The 21690-nt window shown below is 36.5% G+C and overlaps 1 protein-coding gene across 1 annotated transcript; it reads right to left on the bottom strand.

Annotated features, from left to right (window-relative positions):
• Positions 1-226: 226 nt before the first annotated feature.
• On the bottom strand, positions 227-694 carry LOC137404730 (uncharacterized). The gene has a single exon (XM_068090962.1). The coding sequence runs from the start codon at positions 692-694 to the stop codon at positions 227-229; it is 468 nt and encodes a 155-aa protein (XP_067947063.1).
• Positions 695-21690: the final 20996 nt, after the last annotated feature.

Genomic DNA, 21690 nt, shown 5'->3' with positions numbered 1-21690 from the left:
GTAACAATTAGCCGAGTGCCATTACATTACTTTGGAGGATTGAGGTTGCGAAGAAACATGATCGGTTTTCCTATCTTTAGCTGCAACTTATGAGCAGGAAGTCCGGGCAAGTCCAGTAAATTTAGGAATTTCACAGGATATTCTACAGCAGCGTCATCAGTCAACGACGTATCAACAGAAGCGAAGGTTTTAGAATTGCCAGGTAGTTGGGCTAACGGCTGTAAGTTTAGGCAGCCGCTGCATCATTCCGGGGGCAAATAATAGCTCGCTCAAATAACCAATCAACATATTGGAATCTTTGTTGCAGACTAGGGTAAACGCTCTCCCGAAGTTCCTCGGTTGAATCCACAAAAGTGCCGTAGCCATCAAGTGACACAAAACCATCCTCAGCACTGACTGGCAAACGCCCTTCGCCAATATGCAGCAGTCCAGCAGCGAAATGTGCACTTGTTTCATCGCCAAGAATAGCGGAACGCATGTTTCGTGTCAAATGCAGCCGCACAACAGACGGCCACAAAAATGATGATTTGATACATGCATTTATCTCATCAGTGGGTGTGCCTCTTTGTATGACAAGCAATGTTTGGCAAAAATCTCCAGAAAGTAAAAGAGTTACCTCACCAAAAAGTCTATTATTTTCACGCAAGTCCTTTAGGGTAAGGTTTCGAGCTTCATATGCAAGGTTGTGCGACATTGTGCTCTCATCCCACACAATAAGAACGCATGGTTGCAGAGGTTGGGCAGTTCCGCTGTTCTTTTTGATATTGCACAGGATTCTCAGTTCTGGCCAAATTAAGAGGCAGTTTCAGTGCTGAATGCGCAGTGCAGCTACTACGGAGTAAGGTGGCTGCAATGCCAGATGAAGCTACAGCTAAAGCAATTTTTCCAGACTCTCGTACTTTCGTCAATATAAGATTAGTGACAAAGGTTTTGCCGGTCGCACCTGGTGCGTGAAGAAACACCATGCCGCCACTGTTTTTTTTTTTCAATTGTCTCCAAAACTGTGTTATATGCAGCTCTTTGCTCTTCCAACAGCAGCGGTTCATTGGTTTCAACATGGCGTCGAAGTTCTTCACGGTCATATGCTGTTTCGCGTAATATTTCCCTGCAAACAACAGGTTGCTCCACTCTAACAGGCCTGGGAAGTAAATAAACTGAGAGGTTGTTGTTTGTGACCTCGAGCACTTGGTCCTCAATAAATATAAGAGCAATATTGAACATTCTATCTGTGAACTGCAGTTGTTGATCCGGAAGCAGTTGTCGCTCATGAAACAGGATGTCTTCAGCCAAATGTTCCTTAAACTCTTGCCACAGCTGAAAAGGGTGAGAAAGCTGGCAAGTGCTCAACATAATAGCAAACACCTTGCACAGTTGGGCAGGTGACCGTACAGTTGCAGCTTCTTCCAAGGCCTCCCTCTAGGACTCTCCCTCTTCCAATAGCCCTAAACGCCTGCATGCTCCATGAAAAGTGGCACAGACATGACCTTCAACAGTTGTTAAATGCTGAAAGGACATTGGGCCAACCTTGTGATGCAGCATGATTCGAAGAAAGAAACATTCACGATTGTTGGGGTGAAGAGTGTATAACCGTGCTAGGGCATCAGTTTGATATATGCCAGGATGATCAGGCACAGCAGCTCCATGAACTCGCCTCTTCCAGCATTTTGTGGATGCGTCAAAGGTGTAATAGGCTAGAAATTGGCAGTAGAGAAGCGTCTTGGCAAAATCATCAAGCGTTTAAAGCTTGAAAAAGGCGATAAGGGTAGTGTCACGTGGTTCTTGAAGTAGTTGCTGAAGATTTGCTTCAGTGGAATACACTCTCTGGCCATTCTCATGATGGACACTTAGATGCTGGACAGTCGGGTGTCGTGCACGAATAGGGAGAATGAAGATGCGCCACCTCGCTTCATTTGCACTGATGTACCGTCCACTCTTATAGCGAGCTACTTCATCAACCTGTGTTCCATCTCTTTCCAAGCCGAACACTGCTTGATCACTACCCTTATTGACATATTTGCAAATTTATTTGATAGACTTCACTGAGTTGCAAAATTCGACATTGATGTGTGCATTGAATACTTTGGACAGCAAAGGGCAGTAAGGCACTATCCATCTATTGTCCAAAGTTATGTCATAGGCCTCTCCAACAGCTCGCAATGTGTGTTGTTTGGTGAAACCTCCGTCATCAGCGGAACGACGACGATACAATGGATACCCATCTATGTCAGTAACTGTGTCTTTAATGAGAGCCTTATGGTACTTCTTGGTACATGTGCCATCTTTCATGCAGGATGAACCGGGGTTTAGCTGGCCACATGGACCATGTACCATGTACCATGTGCTTGGTGAAAATTTCGAATAGCTCAGGGTCTTCCACTCGATTTGGTATTTCTGCAGAAATGACACAATCAACCTGTTCTGGCCTGATGCGATCGCATAACCAAATTAGAATGTGTCCATGAGGGAGTCCACGCTTTTGCCATTCAAGGGTGTACATATGGCATTGCACAGCGCCAAATATTGCACCAGTGGTGATGTAATCCATTAGTTGTTTTAGTCTTAGGTGAAACACTCTTGCAACCACATCGTGTCTGTCATAACTTTGCTGACCAGGCAGCAATTTATTGGAAATATCATCCCATTTGCTGCCGCAGGTAAATGTGATGAAGAGGCCTGGTCTGCCGTAATGTTGCACATATGTCATGGCATCCTGTGTACGCTCATGCATGTAGCGCGGGCCACCAGTAAAATATGATGGTAAAATCACCATGTTACCTAGTTGATTTGCATTGCGATCATCAGCCACTGCATCACGCAGATGGATGTAGTCATCAGCTCTTAGCCGTGTCTGATGGTGGCGGATAAAGCTAAGTCTTTCAGTTTCCATTTTAGCGTACATATCAACTGCAAACTGCAAAAACATCTTTCGGCACCTGTGGATGTAGTTGAAGCTACCATCACGAACCATCAGTCTGCTAGCATAAAAATCCATAGCAGAAACCTTTCGTGTACCTGGCTCTCCTGTGCGAATGTCAGTCTGTCGCGGCTGAAAGTTGTAGCCATCGTCACCTCGCCAGAAAATGAGTGGATACTGCAGGGCGTGATTTGCTTTGTGCGTCTCAGATATTCTCTGCAGTTCATCGCTACGTAACTGCAGAACAATATCCCGCCTTTCAAACTGCTGTCCAACTATTTGAATGGTGACTTCATCTATGACAGGAGCATTGAATCTCCTTTCATGCTCTCCAACAGGGTGTTTGTTAGCATGAATGACAATTTGCAAGTCATCCGTGTTTTCAGGCAGCCTCTCCCGAACAGTTTTTAAATTACGCACATATCTATTTTGCTCATTTAAAACATCCTGCAGCTCACGGATTACGTTTATTCGCACTCCTTCAACAATACCCCGCCGACGTTCTGCCTCTGCTTGCTGGTCACCCATAAAATAGATTTGCAAGAATTGTGGTTGCTCACCCGGTATCGGAAGCAAGGATCCAATCAAATGGTAGACTTGACCCTGAACCTTGAAATTTTGGTCAAATCCAGGCTCATCAATGGTTTTAGCTCCAAATGATGTCATTGGAAAACAGCTGTTATATTTTCGTATATTCCCCAAAAAAATTTCAGAATCAGGATTTGCGCCTTGGAATAGGTGAGTCAATACAGGTGGAATATCCTCAGAGAGTGGTCATAGGCGAGTTTTCCCATTGTTGCAACAAATGCCTGGCCTCTCGTCTTTCCAACGTAAGGCATTACATCTGGAACAATTTTTAGACATTCATCCCATAAAAAATTTATGATGGGCCCTATACTGCGTTGCAGGATTGTAGTCAAGTGCAAAGTTTTCTGCCCATGCACGGCGCCTGGTAGGTTGTGGCGGCCAATCAGCTGCTGTAGTTAGTGAATCTTGCCGTGGGAGTCGCTGCGGGGTCGGCTCAGCAGTCTCTGCACTTCTAGCAACTGCAGCATCTATTCTGGCCTGCTCTCAATGTACCTGTGTTTGTTCAGCGGTTTCTGCTCTTCTAGCAGCTGCTATTCTGTTTTGTTGTAGGCGTAGCTATGTTTGCTCTGCAGTTTCTGCACTTTTAGCAGATGCAGTAGCTATTCTGTCTTGTTGTAAGCGTAGCTGTGTTTTCTCTGCAGTTTCTGCACTTCTACTAGATGCAGTAGCTATTCTGTCTCGTTGTAGGCATAGCTGTGTTTGCTCTGCAGTTTCTGCACTTCTAGCATATGCAGTAGCCATCATGTCTTGTTGTAGGCGTAGCTGTGTTTGCTCTGCAGTTTCTGTTCATCTAGCTGCTGCTTTGCGAACTCGGTCTCTTTCTCTACGGGAATCAATCTGTTCTTGCGTTTGAGCGGTAGGCACTTTAGAAGGCATTGTACTGCTTCAAGCGTTTCTAAAAGTGAATAAGATGGTGTGCTTTTTTTGTAATATATGCTGCTCGCTTTTTTCTTACCGTCGCCTATCGCAACGCTCGGAGTGCTCGTGCAAGTTCTCTACTAGCTGTAGTACTCCTAGCTGAAAAAAGAGTAAAATTAAGTCAGCTGCGGAAGGTAATTAACATGTTTACTATCACGAACAGTGGCAAATCCAACATTTTCAAGTAATGGATGTGTGGCAATTCATAGACAATACAACATTGAATAAGAAGTACTTACCTTTTCGCTGTAGTATTTTAGTAGGTAAAAAGCAGTAGCTGTACCCGTGCAAGTTGTGTAGTAGCTGGAATTCTGCAGTACTTGTAGCTGGAAAATAAGTAAAAGTAACTCAGCTGTGAAAGGAAATGTACATATTTACTATCACAAACAGTGGCAAATCCAACGTTTTACCCTTTCACTGAAGTAGACTCATTTATGCGTTTTCTATGGTTGACCGCCGTAGACGAATATTTGCGACTTTCCCAGCAATTGCTAATAGCTGAATTTTATTATCCGTTGATAACATAACCAACGATCTTTAGGCTTCTATAGTAGTGACAGTGTTGTTCGAAGATTTATCTATAAAATTAGCCTAAAATTTAATTTTATTATTTTGGTTGAGAAATTCCGACTTAAAAGCAAACAGTTTAATTACAGTTTAATACAAAAAATTACTTATGTTGATGTTTTTATAGCCGATTCAGATCTTTGTGATTATGCATAATTAGCAATAGCAATAAAATAGCAATAGCAGCACTGACTCTGATGGTGGTGAAAGTATTGATTTTGTAAGAATAAGGAACATAGTATGATATCGCTTCGTAGCCTCACATCGCTTTATCAATGCACAGAGTATAGATACAATGAATTTTTTGAATAGCAGTGTTTTGTTAACATGTTGGCAAAATCTATGATATTGTTATAGCTCCTTTTACTGCTTTTATAACTAAGGCAATGCTATAACAACACTATATCAAACCTAGCGTAGCTATGTCAATCAATCACATTACTGATAAATGCAATCAATGTAATAATACAAATTACCTTGAGTTCAACTTTCCTATTATTCAAATAGCGTTATTGAGTTAATCTCGATCCCAGTGCGTCTACCGCATTGGAAGTTCGAACTCCAAAAGAATACCTTTTTGTCCTCCGAATCTCCCACCTCAGGTTAGTTAGAAACGCTCTGCCAGCGTGTAACAATCTTATTGGATCTTTCCTTAAACCTGGAAGTTCTAGCCTGAGACGCAATAGTAGAGAAGATGTTGAGTTAGACTGATGATGTCGTTTGGTAAAATATCAAGATTCTAGACTACCTCCGCTTTCTAACTATAGCTTAGTTCATGTTGACGTGGTTGCAGCCCATATATCAATGTTATTGACGAAATGTTCACACGACCTTCCCGGTACACGTTGGCAGTAAATATTAATTAGATGTAATTTACAACTCATTAAATTATTTAAAGAATACTAAATTTTATTTAATTCACCACTAATATTTACTACTAAATTATTTTTACTACTTACTCATTTTAATTAAGTTTGCTCCGTACGATCGAATCGAAAAAGAAAATACCGCCATATAATTATATTATACTACTCATATTTGGGAGTTGCCGGTAACTCAATATATCGAGAAGACAACTCATACTAATAGCATATCAGTATTTATCGTACATCCCTATGATGAATAGTAGGTTACGTACTATAATAGAGGCATGTACTAACCGGATATTCCCATTAATGCGCCCTAGCGGTGAAAGAAAAAAACACAGAATAGACGCGCCCTTATATAAGCCGCATAGCTCACAAACCATCAGAAAAAAGTGGCGGCTAATAGTTCGAAAATTACGGTACTCTATAAAGTGGCCCAACAGATAGACAGATAGATAAATAGACGGATAGACAGATAGACAGATAGACAGATAGACAGATAGACAGATAGACAGATAGACAGATAGACAGATAGACAGATAGACAGATAGACAGATAGACAGATAGACAGATAGACAGATAGACAGATAGACAGATAGACAGATAGACAGATAGACAGATAGACAGATAGACAGATAGACAGATAGACAGATAGACAGATAGACAGATAGACAGATAGACAGATAGACAGATAGACAGATAGACAGATAGACAGATAGACAGATAGACAGATAGACAGATAGACAGATAGACAGATAGACAGATAGACAGATAGACCGATAGACAGATAAACAGATAGACAGATAGACAGATAGACAGATAGACAGATAGACTGATAGACAGATAGACAGATAGACAGATAGACAGATAGACAGATAGACAGACAACGATTGTCGTTTATATAGTAGAATCAATAAAATGATTTAAAATCAGATATCCAAAACTATGTATCTCTTCTCTTTGTTAAAAATATGTATAAAATTTTATACTCTTTGATTTTTATCTTTTCTCATACTAAACGACTTTGGATACAATTTTGTTTGTAAAGGTATTGCTGCTCATATGAGGAAACAGAATGACATTTTAATATCTAAATATCATTCTTAGACAAAATTCAATTCAGTCTATAAAGCCTAAATTTAAAACAATAGACAATAAAGCAACAAACAACAATTAACTATAATGAGTTGTCAGACATTAGTATCATTCCTAATGTAAGCATAACGTTGTTGTATAACACTTGTGTTTAGATTACAGCTACTCCAGAGGTAGAGAATGCTCTCAATCTTCCTCTGTTGACTCCAAACCAGCATATAATGCAGTTGACGGTGATCTAACTACATATTCTTTAACTCAAAGGAGTACAAATGGCTGGTGGAAAGTCCATTTTGGAAGAAAAATCCTTTTTAGAGAAGTTAAGGTTTTTTGCAAAAATGGAAACAGAGACGAGGGCCCTTGTTGTAAGTATTTATGCATAATTTTTATTTTGGGAGTACAACTTCTATTTAGAGCATTTAGAAAAGGTTAAAGTAGGCATGATTCTTGCTGCGATATTTAGCTCTACAATATTGTTTTTGAAGATTGATAGTCTCCAAGATCTCTTTCAAAAACTCACATATTTTTACTTATTAATGTAGTGAAACGGTCACTGACCAGCTTTTGATCAATATTTTTGAAGCCTTTGCTGCAAAACGAAATTACAACAGTGTTCACAATCAATTTTTTGTAGCAAAAATCTTTTTTAAAACAAGAAATAAAGCAGTAAGCTCCGTATTTATATGATAAAATATTTATCTAAAAAGCTAACATTTTTCTTTCCATCTAATTAACAAATCAATTATGTGATTCATTTAACGAGTCATTTACACAAATGATGGTTTTAGTTTAGCATAAATATCAGTCTACCAGTGCTCTTAAAAATTAGATGAAACAGAAAAATTGAATTAACGGCCAAACTCCAGCATCTGTAGCTGTGTGAAAATATTAAAGACTTTATACCTTCAAAAATCCTGTAATCTCATTCAACTACTAGCCATTAGGCTCGTATATGTTTTTATGTAACTTACATTTGTTTATGTCTTTTAATAATTTGATATGTTTATTTCACATTTTTAGCAGGTTGATCGGAAAACTTCTATTTTCTCACTAGTCCATCCAGTACAAGCTCTAGCCCCAAAATTAACCATTTTAATCGCTGGAATATCTGCATGCATAGTGACTCAGCATTAGGTGATGAGTACATCCGGCCGTGTGACAGAGATCCCATCAATCCTCTTACAAGACAGTTCAGTATCTTTAGCACACCAAACACCTGGATAGAACTTAGACATTTACAGGTCTATGGTTATGGTGAGTACACCCCAAAAACACTATTTTAAGTATACAATGACACCCAACCAGTTGTTGAAATGGCCGAATGTGTGAGTGAAGTATTTACACATAAATATTTTAATATATTAAGCTTTTGGCCTGATATTTTAAGCAATGAATTAGTTGGTAAACTAAACTTTGTTGTTACAAGCAAGTTTCATTTATAAACTTCATTTAGCTAGTACATGTTGCACAGCACTTTGGGTGCTGTATCGAAATACATTTCTAATTGTGAAGAACAAGTCTATGAACTGAAAAATGAAGAAAATGTTTGAAACAGCAAAAGGAAGTGAGCGTTAAAACATATCTCATGACTAAACACGAGCGAAGCGATGGTTGCGAACATATATGATAAACGCATATGCGCACACAGCTCACGAAAATTATTCATCAACACCGTTGCAAACCCTTGTACCGAAATCTCATCAACAAATTTAACCATTTCTTAGTGGAGTCGTTTAAGTATAATAAAGATACAAAATGCATATAAACCTATTTAAAAATGTTACCAAGTCTTTGCAAAGTGTAGACAATATCTTAAAACTTACCCATCACATTGGATAATACATAACAAGACAGATTAATTTGTCCTAAAATCGCCATTAAAACTTGAAAAGCCTTTTATAATGAAAATTAGGACCAGCCAACAAAACGCTGATAAAGACATGCTACAGTAAACACATGTAAACCTATTTAAATAAGTTACCAAATCTTTATTTTTTGTAGACAATATACTAAACCCTACACATCTGATTGGATTATACACAAATAGACAGAATAATTTGGCCTAAAATTGCAATAAAACTCTTGAAAAGCTTTTTTAACCATAATTAAGACTGGCCAACAATATGTCAATAAAGCCATGTGACAGATAGTAGAACTATTAAGCTGTGGGCATTTCACAAGAAAAATGTGCTCACTTCACCATTCTATGGCATTGTTTAATTGCCGAAGGTTTCTAATATTTTTCCTTTTTTAATACACTGCACAAATATTTAATTACAAGAATAATTATTTGATTTTACAAAACTATTGTTAGATTTAATTATAAGAATAATTATTCCAATTTATCCAAAGGTTTCTGAAATAAACGTAGACCATTCGAGGCGTAGACTAATTTACAGGTACGAAATTGTGGTACACAGTTTATCAGCCTATGTTTTTTTTTGTCCAATCATCAAAGATTTCATTAAATTATTTAAACCGTTAGTCGAAATTCTTTACCTCTTATGTACGAGCTAAAGCCAAACTACAATGCCCCTTTATGACAAAATCTCTTTTTATTTTGCTCCAGTTTGCAGAAAACATCCATACGCATCAATGCTCATACTTGCTTTCTGTTAAAGATCACTATCAAAACCATTTTACATTCAACACAACCAAATTTCAAACTTTGTATATTACACAGCAGCTTGCCATTTCATTTCTAATATTGCTTTTCAGAGTTATAATAAACATATATCCTTATTGCTGTAGTTAAATTACATACATTACAGTAGGTTAGGCCTACAGCTTTAATCAATGTTTATTTTATTGTTGTAAAACCTAGGTTGGAGATAGTAGTAGATTAGGTGTGATTTTTTCCTACCTTTGTTTTGCATAACTGACTTTTTGAATTAAATTTCAAAACAACTTGACAACTACCAGGGACATACAACTTTCCAGAACACCATGTCGTTGCCGACGCAGTAGCCGCCCCTGTGTCTTTCAATTATGGGGTTCAATAGGAGAATAAATAAAAGGTTCCCACAGTACTATCAACATTAAATGCTAATGTTCAACAGCACCCTACTCAAATTAATAACAACAACTCATCTGATTCAAATAATTTTTAGTAAATGTTGTAGTCGATGTAAATGATATGGACTTGGCAGCCCTTTTGTTTCCAGTTGATAATCATGATTTTATGGACATCATTGACCATGAAAATGTTGCACAAAACGATATTGCTGCTCCCAATGCTGCCCCCTTTATCACATTCTTCATTTTCGATTTCTAGATTGTCCTGATTTTTAAGAACGGCATGACAGCTTTCTGGTCGGACTTGGCAACCACATATCACAGCTCAGATGTACTGTATGTAATGAAAAACATTTACACTATACTCTGTCAATTCTTGCTGACAATACCTTTTCAACAATCAGCACTACCCTTTCTTTTTTCCATTATCACTTATTCCATTATCAGGTCAGGCTGTATGACTGGAACTTCTAGTCCTCATTTAAAATAAATTTCAGAAGTCATCATAGAAAAATATTTTTCAGGGTTTGAGAGTTATTAATTAAAAAATGTTTCTAGAGCTTTTGCAAAATAATTAAGGTGTAGCCATATCAAATCTTACAAATAATGTATAACCATAATTGGTAGAGATAGGCAGAAATTAACATTGTTGAACCTTTGTTGCTACCATAGTAACATATGAATGTCTCACATTATGTAACTTTGTAAAGCTTCCCCAACTTAGCAGCAATGCGCATGTCGATATGAAAGCCGAAGAAGTAACTGACAAATCAGTTACGATATCTTTTAAACCATGGACTCAGCTTTTGATAGGAGGTCTCCCACAACCTGGGTGAGCTAGAAAAGATTATACACAAAGATGATCAAATTAGTACCACAAACTTTCCAACATGCATTTAAACCTTAGATTATGACATATCTAGGGTATAAAATTTAACTTACTGTCGCGTAGTCTCTGTGTATCACTTGATCAACAAGAAAGATCTGTTAGTATCATTAAATTTCCAACTCAAGACTTGTTGTAATAGTTGTAAAAAATTATATAAAACATAACCACATTTTGATTTCAAGAGCAGTTGGTAGGTATAGCATTTCTAGTCAATAAGAAAGCTGAGATTGCCTTGTTTATGAAACTTAACAACAAAATTTGCTCAATAAGATTTTACCAGCACACTAAAATTTATTGTAATTGGCCTGCATTAAAGTAAAAAAAATTTTTGGCAGCTGTATTTAACTAGCTAAGCGGTTGATTCATGACATGAAAACAAAATATATTTGAAATATTTCAGATACAAAATAACAGCAAGTAATACTGGAATCACCAAAACTGTTACTCACAACAACAACCTTCGAAGACTGAGTGTCACCTTCTCTGAACTGTATCCTGGAAATCTTACAGTTTCACTCTCTCTTGTCGGTTCAAGGATACAAATGTCCTGGAAACACCCCGACTATTTTTCAATATACTGATTGTGCAGGTTAGAAGAAGGTTTTTGTAGATGATCGCCTAATCACAGTTTTAAATCAAATATTGCATCATCAGATTTTTTATAACTTTTTAAATTAAAATTTGTTTAATGCTTAAGTTTTTGGTATGTCGCAGAGCTTTTTTAGTAGTGAGTATTTAAAAATTGTAGTACCGAAACTATAATACCCGTTATCTGAATTTACAAAGGTTACTGTGACTAAACAGTATCTGTATTTTTAAACAATTACAGTGAAACACTGGTTCCCAAATGCTTTGGTTCTCGACCAACCCGGTTTTCGACCAGATAATTTGATATTTGTTCGTCTCGGATCTCGGCCATAAACTTGATTCTCAACCAAACTGGAACATGCACATTTAAATTAAATGTTCAGAACAGCTCCAGAAACAGCATGTTTATACGTTCTAACGACGCTATTATGAGCCACTTTTGGGAGGTTCTCACAAAAGGGAGAAGTTGTGCGTCATTAATTCTTCAAGAAAAGTAACCATCTGCGAGGACGTTGCTTCTACGAATTAAAATTTCTAGTGACACAGCCCCTCCAGTCGAGTTAATCTATATTGCTTAGCAGAAAGAATTTTCTTCAAAGATGTGAAGTAAACATGCCATTGCTGCTTCTATTTTTTTACACAATTTTTTAAGTAACTGATTTGTGGAGCTTTTTGCTGTTTTATTAGCAATTTTTGCAATTTTCGGTATTGTACCGTAACCTTTAATGTTTTTGATGTGTTAAGAACGAAACCTACAACATGTTTCCTTTTGCTTCCTTTTTTTATCATCATTAATTGAAAATATTTGATTAAAGTTTAACATGATCTATGTCTACCTGTTTTTATTTATAGTATGCAGCATACAGTACAGTTTATGGTGTAAAATGTTAAAAAATACTTTACCAGACTTGTTAAATTGACTTGGAACAGACTAAAACTTACACACATTCATTCTAACAAGAAAAATTGTTTCAGAACTCAAACAACTCGGTTTTCGATCAACCTTCATTTTTGGAACTGATTTTGTAGGAGAACCGAGGTTTCAGTGTACTTGTATTGGATATATTGACATATACTTTTTAGTGTACAAACTGCAGAGTTTTTCATTTCCTGCCTACATGTGTTACACTGACATATTATTTTAGTGCATTATACTAGACAGCAACTGTGCAAAACGAAAAACAGACACCAACAATTTGTATTGATGATTGAGAAAATTTGAATTATTTTTAAGCTAGCAGTTTTTATGCATACGCCTGCGGTGATTGTTAAGATTTTGACATACCTGATTGTCAAGGTTTACTTTTGAACAAACGAGACATTTAAATGCACACATAATGTATGTTTATACCATCTTATTATGTACATTATTCATATAACTTTCTTCCATCCTCTCACTTAAAAAGCTTTCTATATATGTTATAACTACATTGTTTTGTGATGCATAGTTTTAATTTGCTAGCAGTTGAACGCTAAAAAAATTAAAAATCGTTGTACTATGTCTCAATCATATTTTTACCCAAAAATATATTTTCCATAAAAACAATTTATTAGTCATGACTCAGGAAGGAAATAATAACGTTATTAATATAAATAATATACATTTTGACATTACTGAATCGACTCATTTATGTACCATTATGGTATAACTCATCATCCACATTGAGGTCTCATATGAATACTGCACAAACATTAAAACTAATGTATGATATTAGAACATGGCTTTGCAATGAAATTACAACCATATCTACTACAAAATCATTTTGGTTCCTTGTTCTCACTTGTTATAATGTGGGAAACACAATTGAAAAATATTGAAAAGCTTTTTTTCTAAGATCACAGTAGCAGCGAAATCAATAAAAATTCTGGCCTATCTAAGCCGAACTTTTGTTCTAAGTTCAATTAACCTGTTAGCATAGCGCAAAAGCTGCAACAATTAAACTGCTCATTTTAATTGCATGAAAAAGGTAATAGTCCCTTTTGACAAAATTTTAATTCATTTAAAGGATATAGATGGTCTTACAAATCTAACATTGTATTTGAAGATACCGTTCAATGTATCGATGCAAAAACCTGAAATGATGAGAAACAAGTTTGAATTCAGCTCTGACACATATTATAACATGATTTGCATCAGTAAAACTAACCATACCTTCATAAAATCATCATAATTTTCATTACAAACGTTCATGATTGGCAAGTGAATCTGTTTATAGTTTTGCTTGTAACTAAAAATTCACACACCCTAACCAACGAAACTTCATTTTTTACATAACCAAATCTTTCAAATTTCAAATTCAACTTTTTTCACAAATATCTTTATTAAGGCTTGATCCAGGTGTACTGAAAACCAAATAAATAGGTTGAATTAAGAAAGTGACAACGGAAAAAAAAACAGCTCAGACTTATTTTTTAAATATCCTACTTTTTCTAACCTACCAAAAGAGCAAAACCTCAAGTTTTCTGATTATTAAATCATTAAACTTTACTCATATGCCAGTGCTCTTGACTAATCAATGAGTAAGTTGATTTTTCAAATTATATTAAAACTGAAGGTTTTAGTCTACTGAACTTCAACATTGGAACTTCAGTGCTTGTCGACCTATATGCTCAGGTATTTTAGTTTGGCAAGCCACTGTAAAACTTTAAGATTCAAGGTTCACCCATGCATAATTTTTTTTCCGGTGTTATGACCTGAAAGCTTAACTATAGTATAAGGGATACTACAGTTTTTCCAAATTGTCAAACCTTTTGTTTAATGGTGTTCACAAAATCAGAATCATTTTCGACAAAGAGCACCATCCGAGACAACTAACCCATTTTTATATTCTTGAAACTGCGTTAGGGCACTGCGACCTCCATCACATAGAGAAGTAATTTTAATTTAATAGATATTTTGTTTAAAGGAAAGAAATGCCTAATTAAATAATAAATACCAAAGATAATGTCAAGTTCAATATGACAACTGGGTGGCAAAATGGTTAGAGAATACTGCCCTAATTTGGCAAAACCTATTATCTCATCAATTTTTCTATATTTTCACAGCCTGTTAACATTGATTATAATTTTTTTGCTTATTGCTAAATATTCTACCTCTAGCTAGCTGACAATTACCTAGACAAAGTTTGACCGGCTTTATCTCATTGCCCTGTCCGCTAATCCATTGTGAGTTGTTATGCCTGCTAATATTTCCACACCATTGTTAAATAATACTCTGGCAAAAGGCATTATCAGCTGGTAATAGGTTTTGCCTGCACATTTTGAAAACAATTAGCAGTGCTTTGTGCAAGGTAATGTAGAAGAAACTACTGTCATTGCTATGGCTGATAAAACATCAAACTTTGCTGTTTATCAATGCTAGATGATATGAAATTTCAGTTTCTAGAAAGCTGTTTAGAGAGTTATGTATTTAATTTTAACAAGTTTTAATATCCTTCCACCGATTAAGATTACAATAAAAGAAGAAAAATTGAGTAAGTTTGACACACGCGGACAAAATATATGGTTAAAAGAATATTACAGTTCTACATCATGTTCAGGCAAAATTAATCAAGATTATCAATTAAATCCGCGGCACCGCTTGTGGGGATGGTTGTCCAAAAAGTTTGGCGAGAGCTCGGCATATATTTACATAGATTAGTTATGATGTCAGTCTTTTTAGACTGTGAGACACCTCTAGGAGTCAGGTTGCTGTCCACCGTAGTTGTTATATCATATTTTGATTTCATGTAGTCAAAGTCAGACCATTCGTTGTCTGTATGCAGCTTCTTGTAGTACAAAATTGTGCTACCTCGGCGAATCTGGAGTTGTCGAATCTCAGCTATCATGGGGCGGTTTTGCTGCCGGAGTTTGACGGTGCTTTGATGTCCCTGGTGCTTTTTGAAATCAGTAGCTGCCATTCTAATTACCTTGCACCCAGCGGCTTCCACGCATTTTACAAAATCATCCATATCACAAACATTAACCATTTTTTTCATTTGGCGTTCTACTCGAGCGTGGCAACTGTCAGCAGACATAAATGTATGGCCAGCTTCTAGATATTTTAGAGTTATTGTCTGTGCAGAAATATTCTGACTGTTTACCAGTTTGATCAATGACGTGAACAGCGTGTAATTTTTATTTTGGCCGCAGCAGTTGTCCATGAAGTAGATCAATTCTTGCTGATCACGGTCTTGGTGCACAGCAGATATTACAGCGGATGCGATATCCTCACACTTTCTTCCGGATATAGCCTCGTGCCACACCACAGAGATGGGCTTCATAGTTGTGGTGTATTTGCCAATCGGTGCGAAAGTATGATGGAAGGTGACTAAGCGTCTAGTGAAGCATGCTGACTTAAATCCTGGCAGCCGAGGAAGCATTATAACTTTCTGCAAATCAATCGATCGAACTATTTTTGTAGATTCTACTGCGCTGCCGTCATTTTCGTATTCATGTTTCGCTTCCCGAGCACGAGCAAGATGTTCCTCCTTCTTCCAGCATGTGGTACAAGAGTCAACACAGAGATCATTTTCTTTCTCGTGTGGCATATTGTCTAGTTCAGCACACTGCTCGCACTGCTCTTCTCCCAGTTTGCTGAAGCTGATGTTAAGAGCTTGTATGCGCCGCTGGTATGTCGAATAATGGATGGGCCGGTCTTGGTGCTTTGAGTTATAATCTGAGTGCATATCTCTAATAGAAATTTCGTGGGGAAGATAGAGCCGATGTGGGGCATGCTCCCTCCTGTAGTGAGATATGCATGGGTTGTAGCTTTTTATGTGATTGTCAATCACTTGATGTAGATCTTCGTCAGCTCCATGTCGCTTCCCTCCTCGAGAATCTGGGAGAGGTGAGACGCTGGATGTTGCTCCGGCTTTAGCATAAGACACTACACTAGAAGTTTTGCTGTATCCAATCGTTGCAAGATAGAACTCTTTACAGACAATTTGCTGACATCCCTTTTCATCAGCGAGACGGTAGATGTAATATGCCTGACAACAAAACAAACAATCAAAAGAAAAACTATTACTAAAAGACAGTATATCATGTCACAATTGAACAATCTTTAGTTAAGTAAAACGCTTGGAATCGCTAAAACACTAGGATTCGCAGCAAGATGTTGAAGACTATTACATGTTTCCTTTTCAATATTTTTCACCGCTGTGACACTGGACACAAGCCTGTGCAGTTTTCATTGCAAAATATAAAATATTTACACTATTAATGCTATCTTTTTAAAAGTGAAAAGTTTCTGAACTCACCGACCGGTTCCTTGATGATAGTGTCTTGGTATTAGCCTCCAGTCTTTCTACACTGTGATGTATGAAGTTTTTTCTCTCCAAGTAGCCGAGCTTCCAAAAATCTGTATAGATTTTCACTCTTGATCTAGAATCTACTCTTTCGCTACAGCGCTTAGAGCAGCTGCATGGAAATCTCATTTTGTGCTTCTCCACTTCATGCTTTAGTTTGTCCTCTAAAGAGCGCCTACGTTTGGACTTATGAGTAGCGCAAGGTGAAGACATGACGCTTCGAGATCATGTCAAGATGTAATGACAAACTGAGTGTAAATAGTTTTACTTATATCTGCAGCTAGATGGCACCAGCTGCAGATATAAGTAAATATGGCACCATCTGGCTGGCACCAGCTGAAGATTCAATTGCTAAGTTCATCAGAAAGATTGTAACAATTGAAGATATTGCCCTGCACGAAGCAATGCTCATTGTTTTCAAAATGTGCAGGCAAAACCTATTACCAGCTGATAATGTCTTTTGCCAGAGTATTATTTAACAATGGTGTGGAAATATTAGCAGGCATAACAACTCACAATGGATTAGCGGACAGGGCAATGAGATAAAGCCGGTCAAACTTTGTCTGGGTAATTGTCAGCTAGCTAGAGGTAGAATCTTTAGCAATAAGCGAAAAAATTATAATCAATGTTAGCAGGCTGTGAAAATAGAGAAAATTTGATGAGATAATAGGTTTTGCCAAATTAGGGCAGAATAGTTACGATACTGTTGAAAATTATGCATTTCCGATGATATTTAGTTGAGTTAATTTTGTTATTTATTTTATTTTTTTATCAATAACTTCATGGAGGTTATTTACTGAAAGTTACTCAAATACTTGATCTTATGGTGAGTATGCTTTGGTACTTCTCTCAGACTCAGGTATGATGAACTTAATTAAAATTAGTCATTTCTACTGAGTGTCAAAAGTAATTAATATATCTAAAAAGCACACAAATTTCTAATTCCTACCAGAGCTGGAATTTAGGTTGGAGTCTTTAAAAGTCAGCTCATGAATGGAACTCAGTTTAGTCATGTGCTCAGGATCTCTGTCAGATCCTGCCTGGCTAGAGCTTTGAATGACTTGAACCTCGTGCTACAAGAATGAAACAAAGTTGCTACTTATGAGTAATACAGTACTAACTGTATAATAGTCATATGAGTGTAATAACCTATTTCTGTTTAGAATAAGTGGTATATAAGTCTCCTTAAGCCAGTCTTGATAAATAATATAAAATGCAAAGCAATCCTCTTTTAGGAGTCCTAATCATTCTTGGCCAGAACATATTCCTACATAGAATGATGATTTTAATAAAAAATATTTTAAGAGCCGAGCAGCCCTTTTATATATCGCAAAATAATAAAGGTGAAAACCAAATTGGCAGCATCATTAATTTTATTTCGAGCATATTTTCAATACCAAAGGCCTCCAGGCAAAACCAAATATTTCAAGCAAAAAGTTTTATAAATTCAGATTTTTTAGGAGTTATTGAGAATGATGGATTCACCTCAATACAGAAAACAGATTAAAAACTCACATAGGAGGGCAATATATAATCATACAGAATAGAAATTGATATTCAACAAAATTGGATGCTAATGCGCTTTAGCTGTTACATTTTATTCTTAAATTCTGTCTTTCAGCAGAGAAGAATCACTCGTACCAGTTAATACAAGCGTAAGGCATTGCTGATTTTCATCTAAACCACTGCCCAATAGTAAAAAGATTACAGTAAGTTCTACAAAGTACAAGTTGTATGTAAAACAATGATATAAGCCATATAAACTTTCTACTAAAGGACACTTGCTCAGAGTGAATGTGACAGCAACATTGAAAGCTCGCTGCAATGAACTACTCCTATTAAAGAGGAAGTGAGAGCTTGAGATTAACAAAGCAGTGCAGACTAGCCCACCCACTCAACACTGAACTGTAAGCAGTGAAAGGGAACAAAGCAATGAAAGGAAACTAAGACAGCTTGTGAGTACTTAGCGATATGGATTATCCTGGATCAAGTCATTGGTGGTAATATATACAAGATATGACTGACATTTCAGCGTGAAGAAATATAAAGAAAGGACAAACTGAATAAAGAATTATGATGTCATACATTCAAAGGTGATTGCTTTTTACCATTCATCAACAAACATGTTTCACCCTAAATTGACCACCACGTTGATAGTGGTAGAATTTTGGTGCAGCACATTCCTGGTGGAATATGGTGTTACGTGGTGCAATCACCCCATTTCAACATTTTGACCAGATTTTTCATCACGTTAAAATTGACTTAGCTAGACTAGCATACTATCTAGTATATATCCAATTAGCCTGCAAAATTAGGAAAAACTAAATAAAACTATGGACATGGCACAAATTAGCAAGGAAAGCAAGTAGATAAGAAGCATTTAGCAAACAGCTCAGGCAGGTAAAAACATTGCAGAAGTAAGAGGATAAAGGAAATCGTAAGACTAGACATCAGGCAAGCTGAATTGAGGGAGAGCGTATGTTGTTCAGGTAGATGGAAAGTGAGAAGTAGCATTCAGATATAATACATACCTATTTGCACTGCATGATGCAGTCATACCGGATAAGTGAGTGGTATATCAAATTTTCTTATGATATTGAAACATTTATGGTAAGGGAGACAACATTTGAAGCTCTAAGTTTGAATTTTAGAATATTTTAAGCATTTGGAAAACATCTTCAACAATCTCATGACACCATATAAAAATACTATGTACAAAATAAAAAACAAGAGGAACAAAATATAAAATAAATTTGGCAGATTTTTACTAACACGACGACTTAACTAGCCAGTAGTGAGTAACCTCAAATTAAATACCCACGGAACAAAATATCTAGGAAGTACTTATTTGGTTGTTAAATCTTAATCAAGAACATAGGATGGAAAATTGAATGGAAGGACAAAAATCTCTCTCTTATAAAGAGCAATGAGAAAAAATAAAAAACTAGGTGAGTGTATAGACCAGTAAAGTCATCAGCCTCAAATCAATGGATTCTCTTGCACTAATCATAGTTCGTTAGTCAAAAGGAAGTTTGTGTAAAAAAGAAATAGTTGGTCCATCAATTAGTTTCACCAAAACAAATGACTTAAAATAAGAAGCTTGTTTATATTTGTTAAAGAAACGACTATAGCTAGCTTATATGACACGATTAGGCTAAGTGCTTCCTTTATGTTTGTTCCAATTGCTCAATATTTGCTCCTTTACAAAATATCACCGATGATAGCGAAATGGCTTTTGAAAATCAACAAAAAGGGCAAATGGAGTGTGATGACACAACGACTAATATGTTGGCAAAGGTGAACATTATCGCTTACTAATCAATGACACAAAGGAGCAGATGAAAATGAAAACAACCATGTAGTGTAAGTGCATTAATCACAGTTATCATAGATTAGAAGATACGAGTTTGATTAAGATTATCTAGTCAACCAATTAACTGTTGATTCATTGCTTTATTATTTTACTTTCGAAGGTTTTATGAGAATTACAATCCAACTTACATCATTGGCTCATTTTTGAGCAAAAGCAGCTAATCAAAAAAGCTCGTTATGAATGACGATCACCTGTGTGACAGCTGTGAAACAACAAGCTAATTGGACAGTGCGGTTCGATAAAATCTAAAATGTTATTTTTTGTGTGTGAATGCAGTTCAATAATTTACACTGGTGCACAGAAACAGCAAATGTTAAGGTACAATGTTATAATGACTAACAGAATTTCAAAAACTTGACTTCATGGTTGGATGTTCTTAGCTAAGTTGGATAAAACCTCTATTATCCCCTTTAGCAAAAAAGCTCACATCGGATTCTAAAGATGAAAACACACTAGGCGATGTTCAGCACGATGTCGTGCTGTGTCGGGCTAATATGCACAAGAACTTGCTCAGCGAGCTCACATAGAACGATAACGCTCAACATTATCTTTCACAACCTTATCTACAGTGAGGTGCATTTTAATCAGTTGGTTTTTTCCAGAATGCTTGTTTAGTGCAGGTAATTATTACTTGTTGAATTTCCCCAATGAGCAGGAGCAACATTTTGCTGTTTTGTTACTATTGAAACATCATCAGAATGCAGAGTGAATTGTTCCTAAGTTCACTAAAAGCACTGCTAATCCTGTATGACACAACACACAGCAATTACAAAAAAAAACAGTGGAAAACTAACATTTGGAGTTCATCGTTGTGCAGGTCGACCTCCCTGAGAACGGTAAATATTTAACATATTAAATATGAAAAACTACTATAAAATAAACTATACATCAAAAAATTAAATTATCATTGTTAAAAAGACAAGAATCGTTTTCTCCAATGTTTTTTTGTAGTGTAAAATCCGTGAAAGTGAGATAGGCTTAATAATAAAAGCAAAAGTTCTTTACGCTGTTGCCAAGACGGCACCATATTGCCTTACCTAAACTTATTAACGATTCAGACTAAAATACTGACACAGAATTTTATCGGCATTCTGTGAGCATGCCCACGTTATTGTTTGCTAGTGAATTGCTCAAGTGTGTTTAGGCACACGCCAGCAATATCTCTGCGCTCCTCGTGACACACGCCATGAAATCGTCCAGAGTGTTTGAACCTTCACAAAACCTAAAAGTATTTCAAGTTGATTGCAGTGAACCAACATAGAATGTTGAGCTTAAGTTATAAAAAGTGTCCAACTGAAGCCGACTCTAGAACATGTTGAGTATAAACAGAGCAGTTTATATGGTTGGTGCACCAAGGTGACACACTAGTTGATATATTGTTCAGACTTAGATTCTAAACTTCAACCCGGAGTGTTAACCAAACTTGATCAGTTCACTTCCGTCTTTATGTACATAGTAATTGTAGCATAGACCTTCTCGTTGGATGGAGCAACCCTATTCAGTGGAGTAGAATTGTGTAGAGAACTAGCCCATGCTGCCTCAAATCTATAGAACTGTCTGAAAATTAGATAGCGATATTTTAGCTCACA

The sequence above is a fragment of the Watersipora subatra genome, chromosome 9, assembly GCF_963576615.1.
Source record: "Watersipora subatra chromosome 9, tzWatSuba1.1, whole genome shotgun sequence".
Taxonomy (NCBI): Eukaryota; Metazoa; Bryozoa; class Gymnolaemata; order Cheilostomatida; family Watersiporidae; genus Watersipora; species Watersipora subatra.
This window is presented reverse-complemented; position numbering and strand designations above follow the sequence as displayed.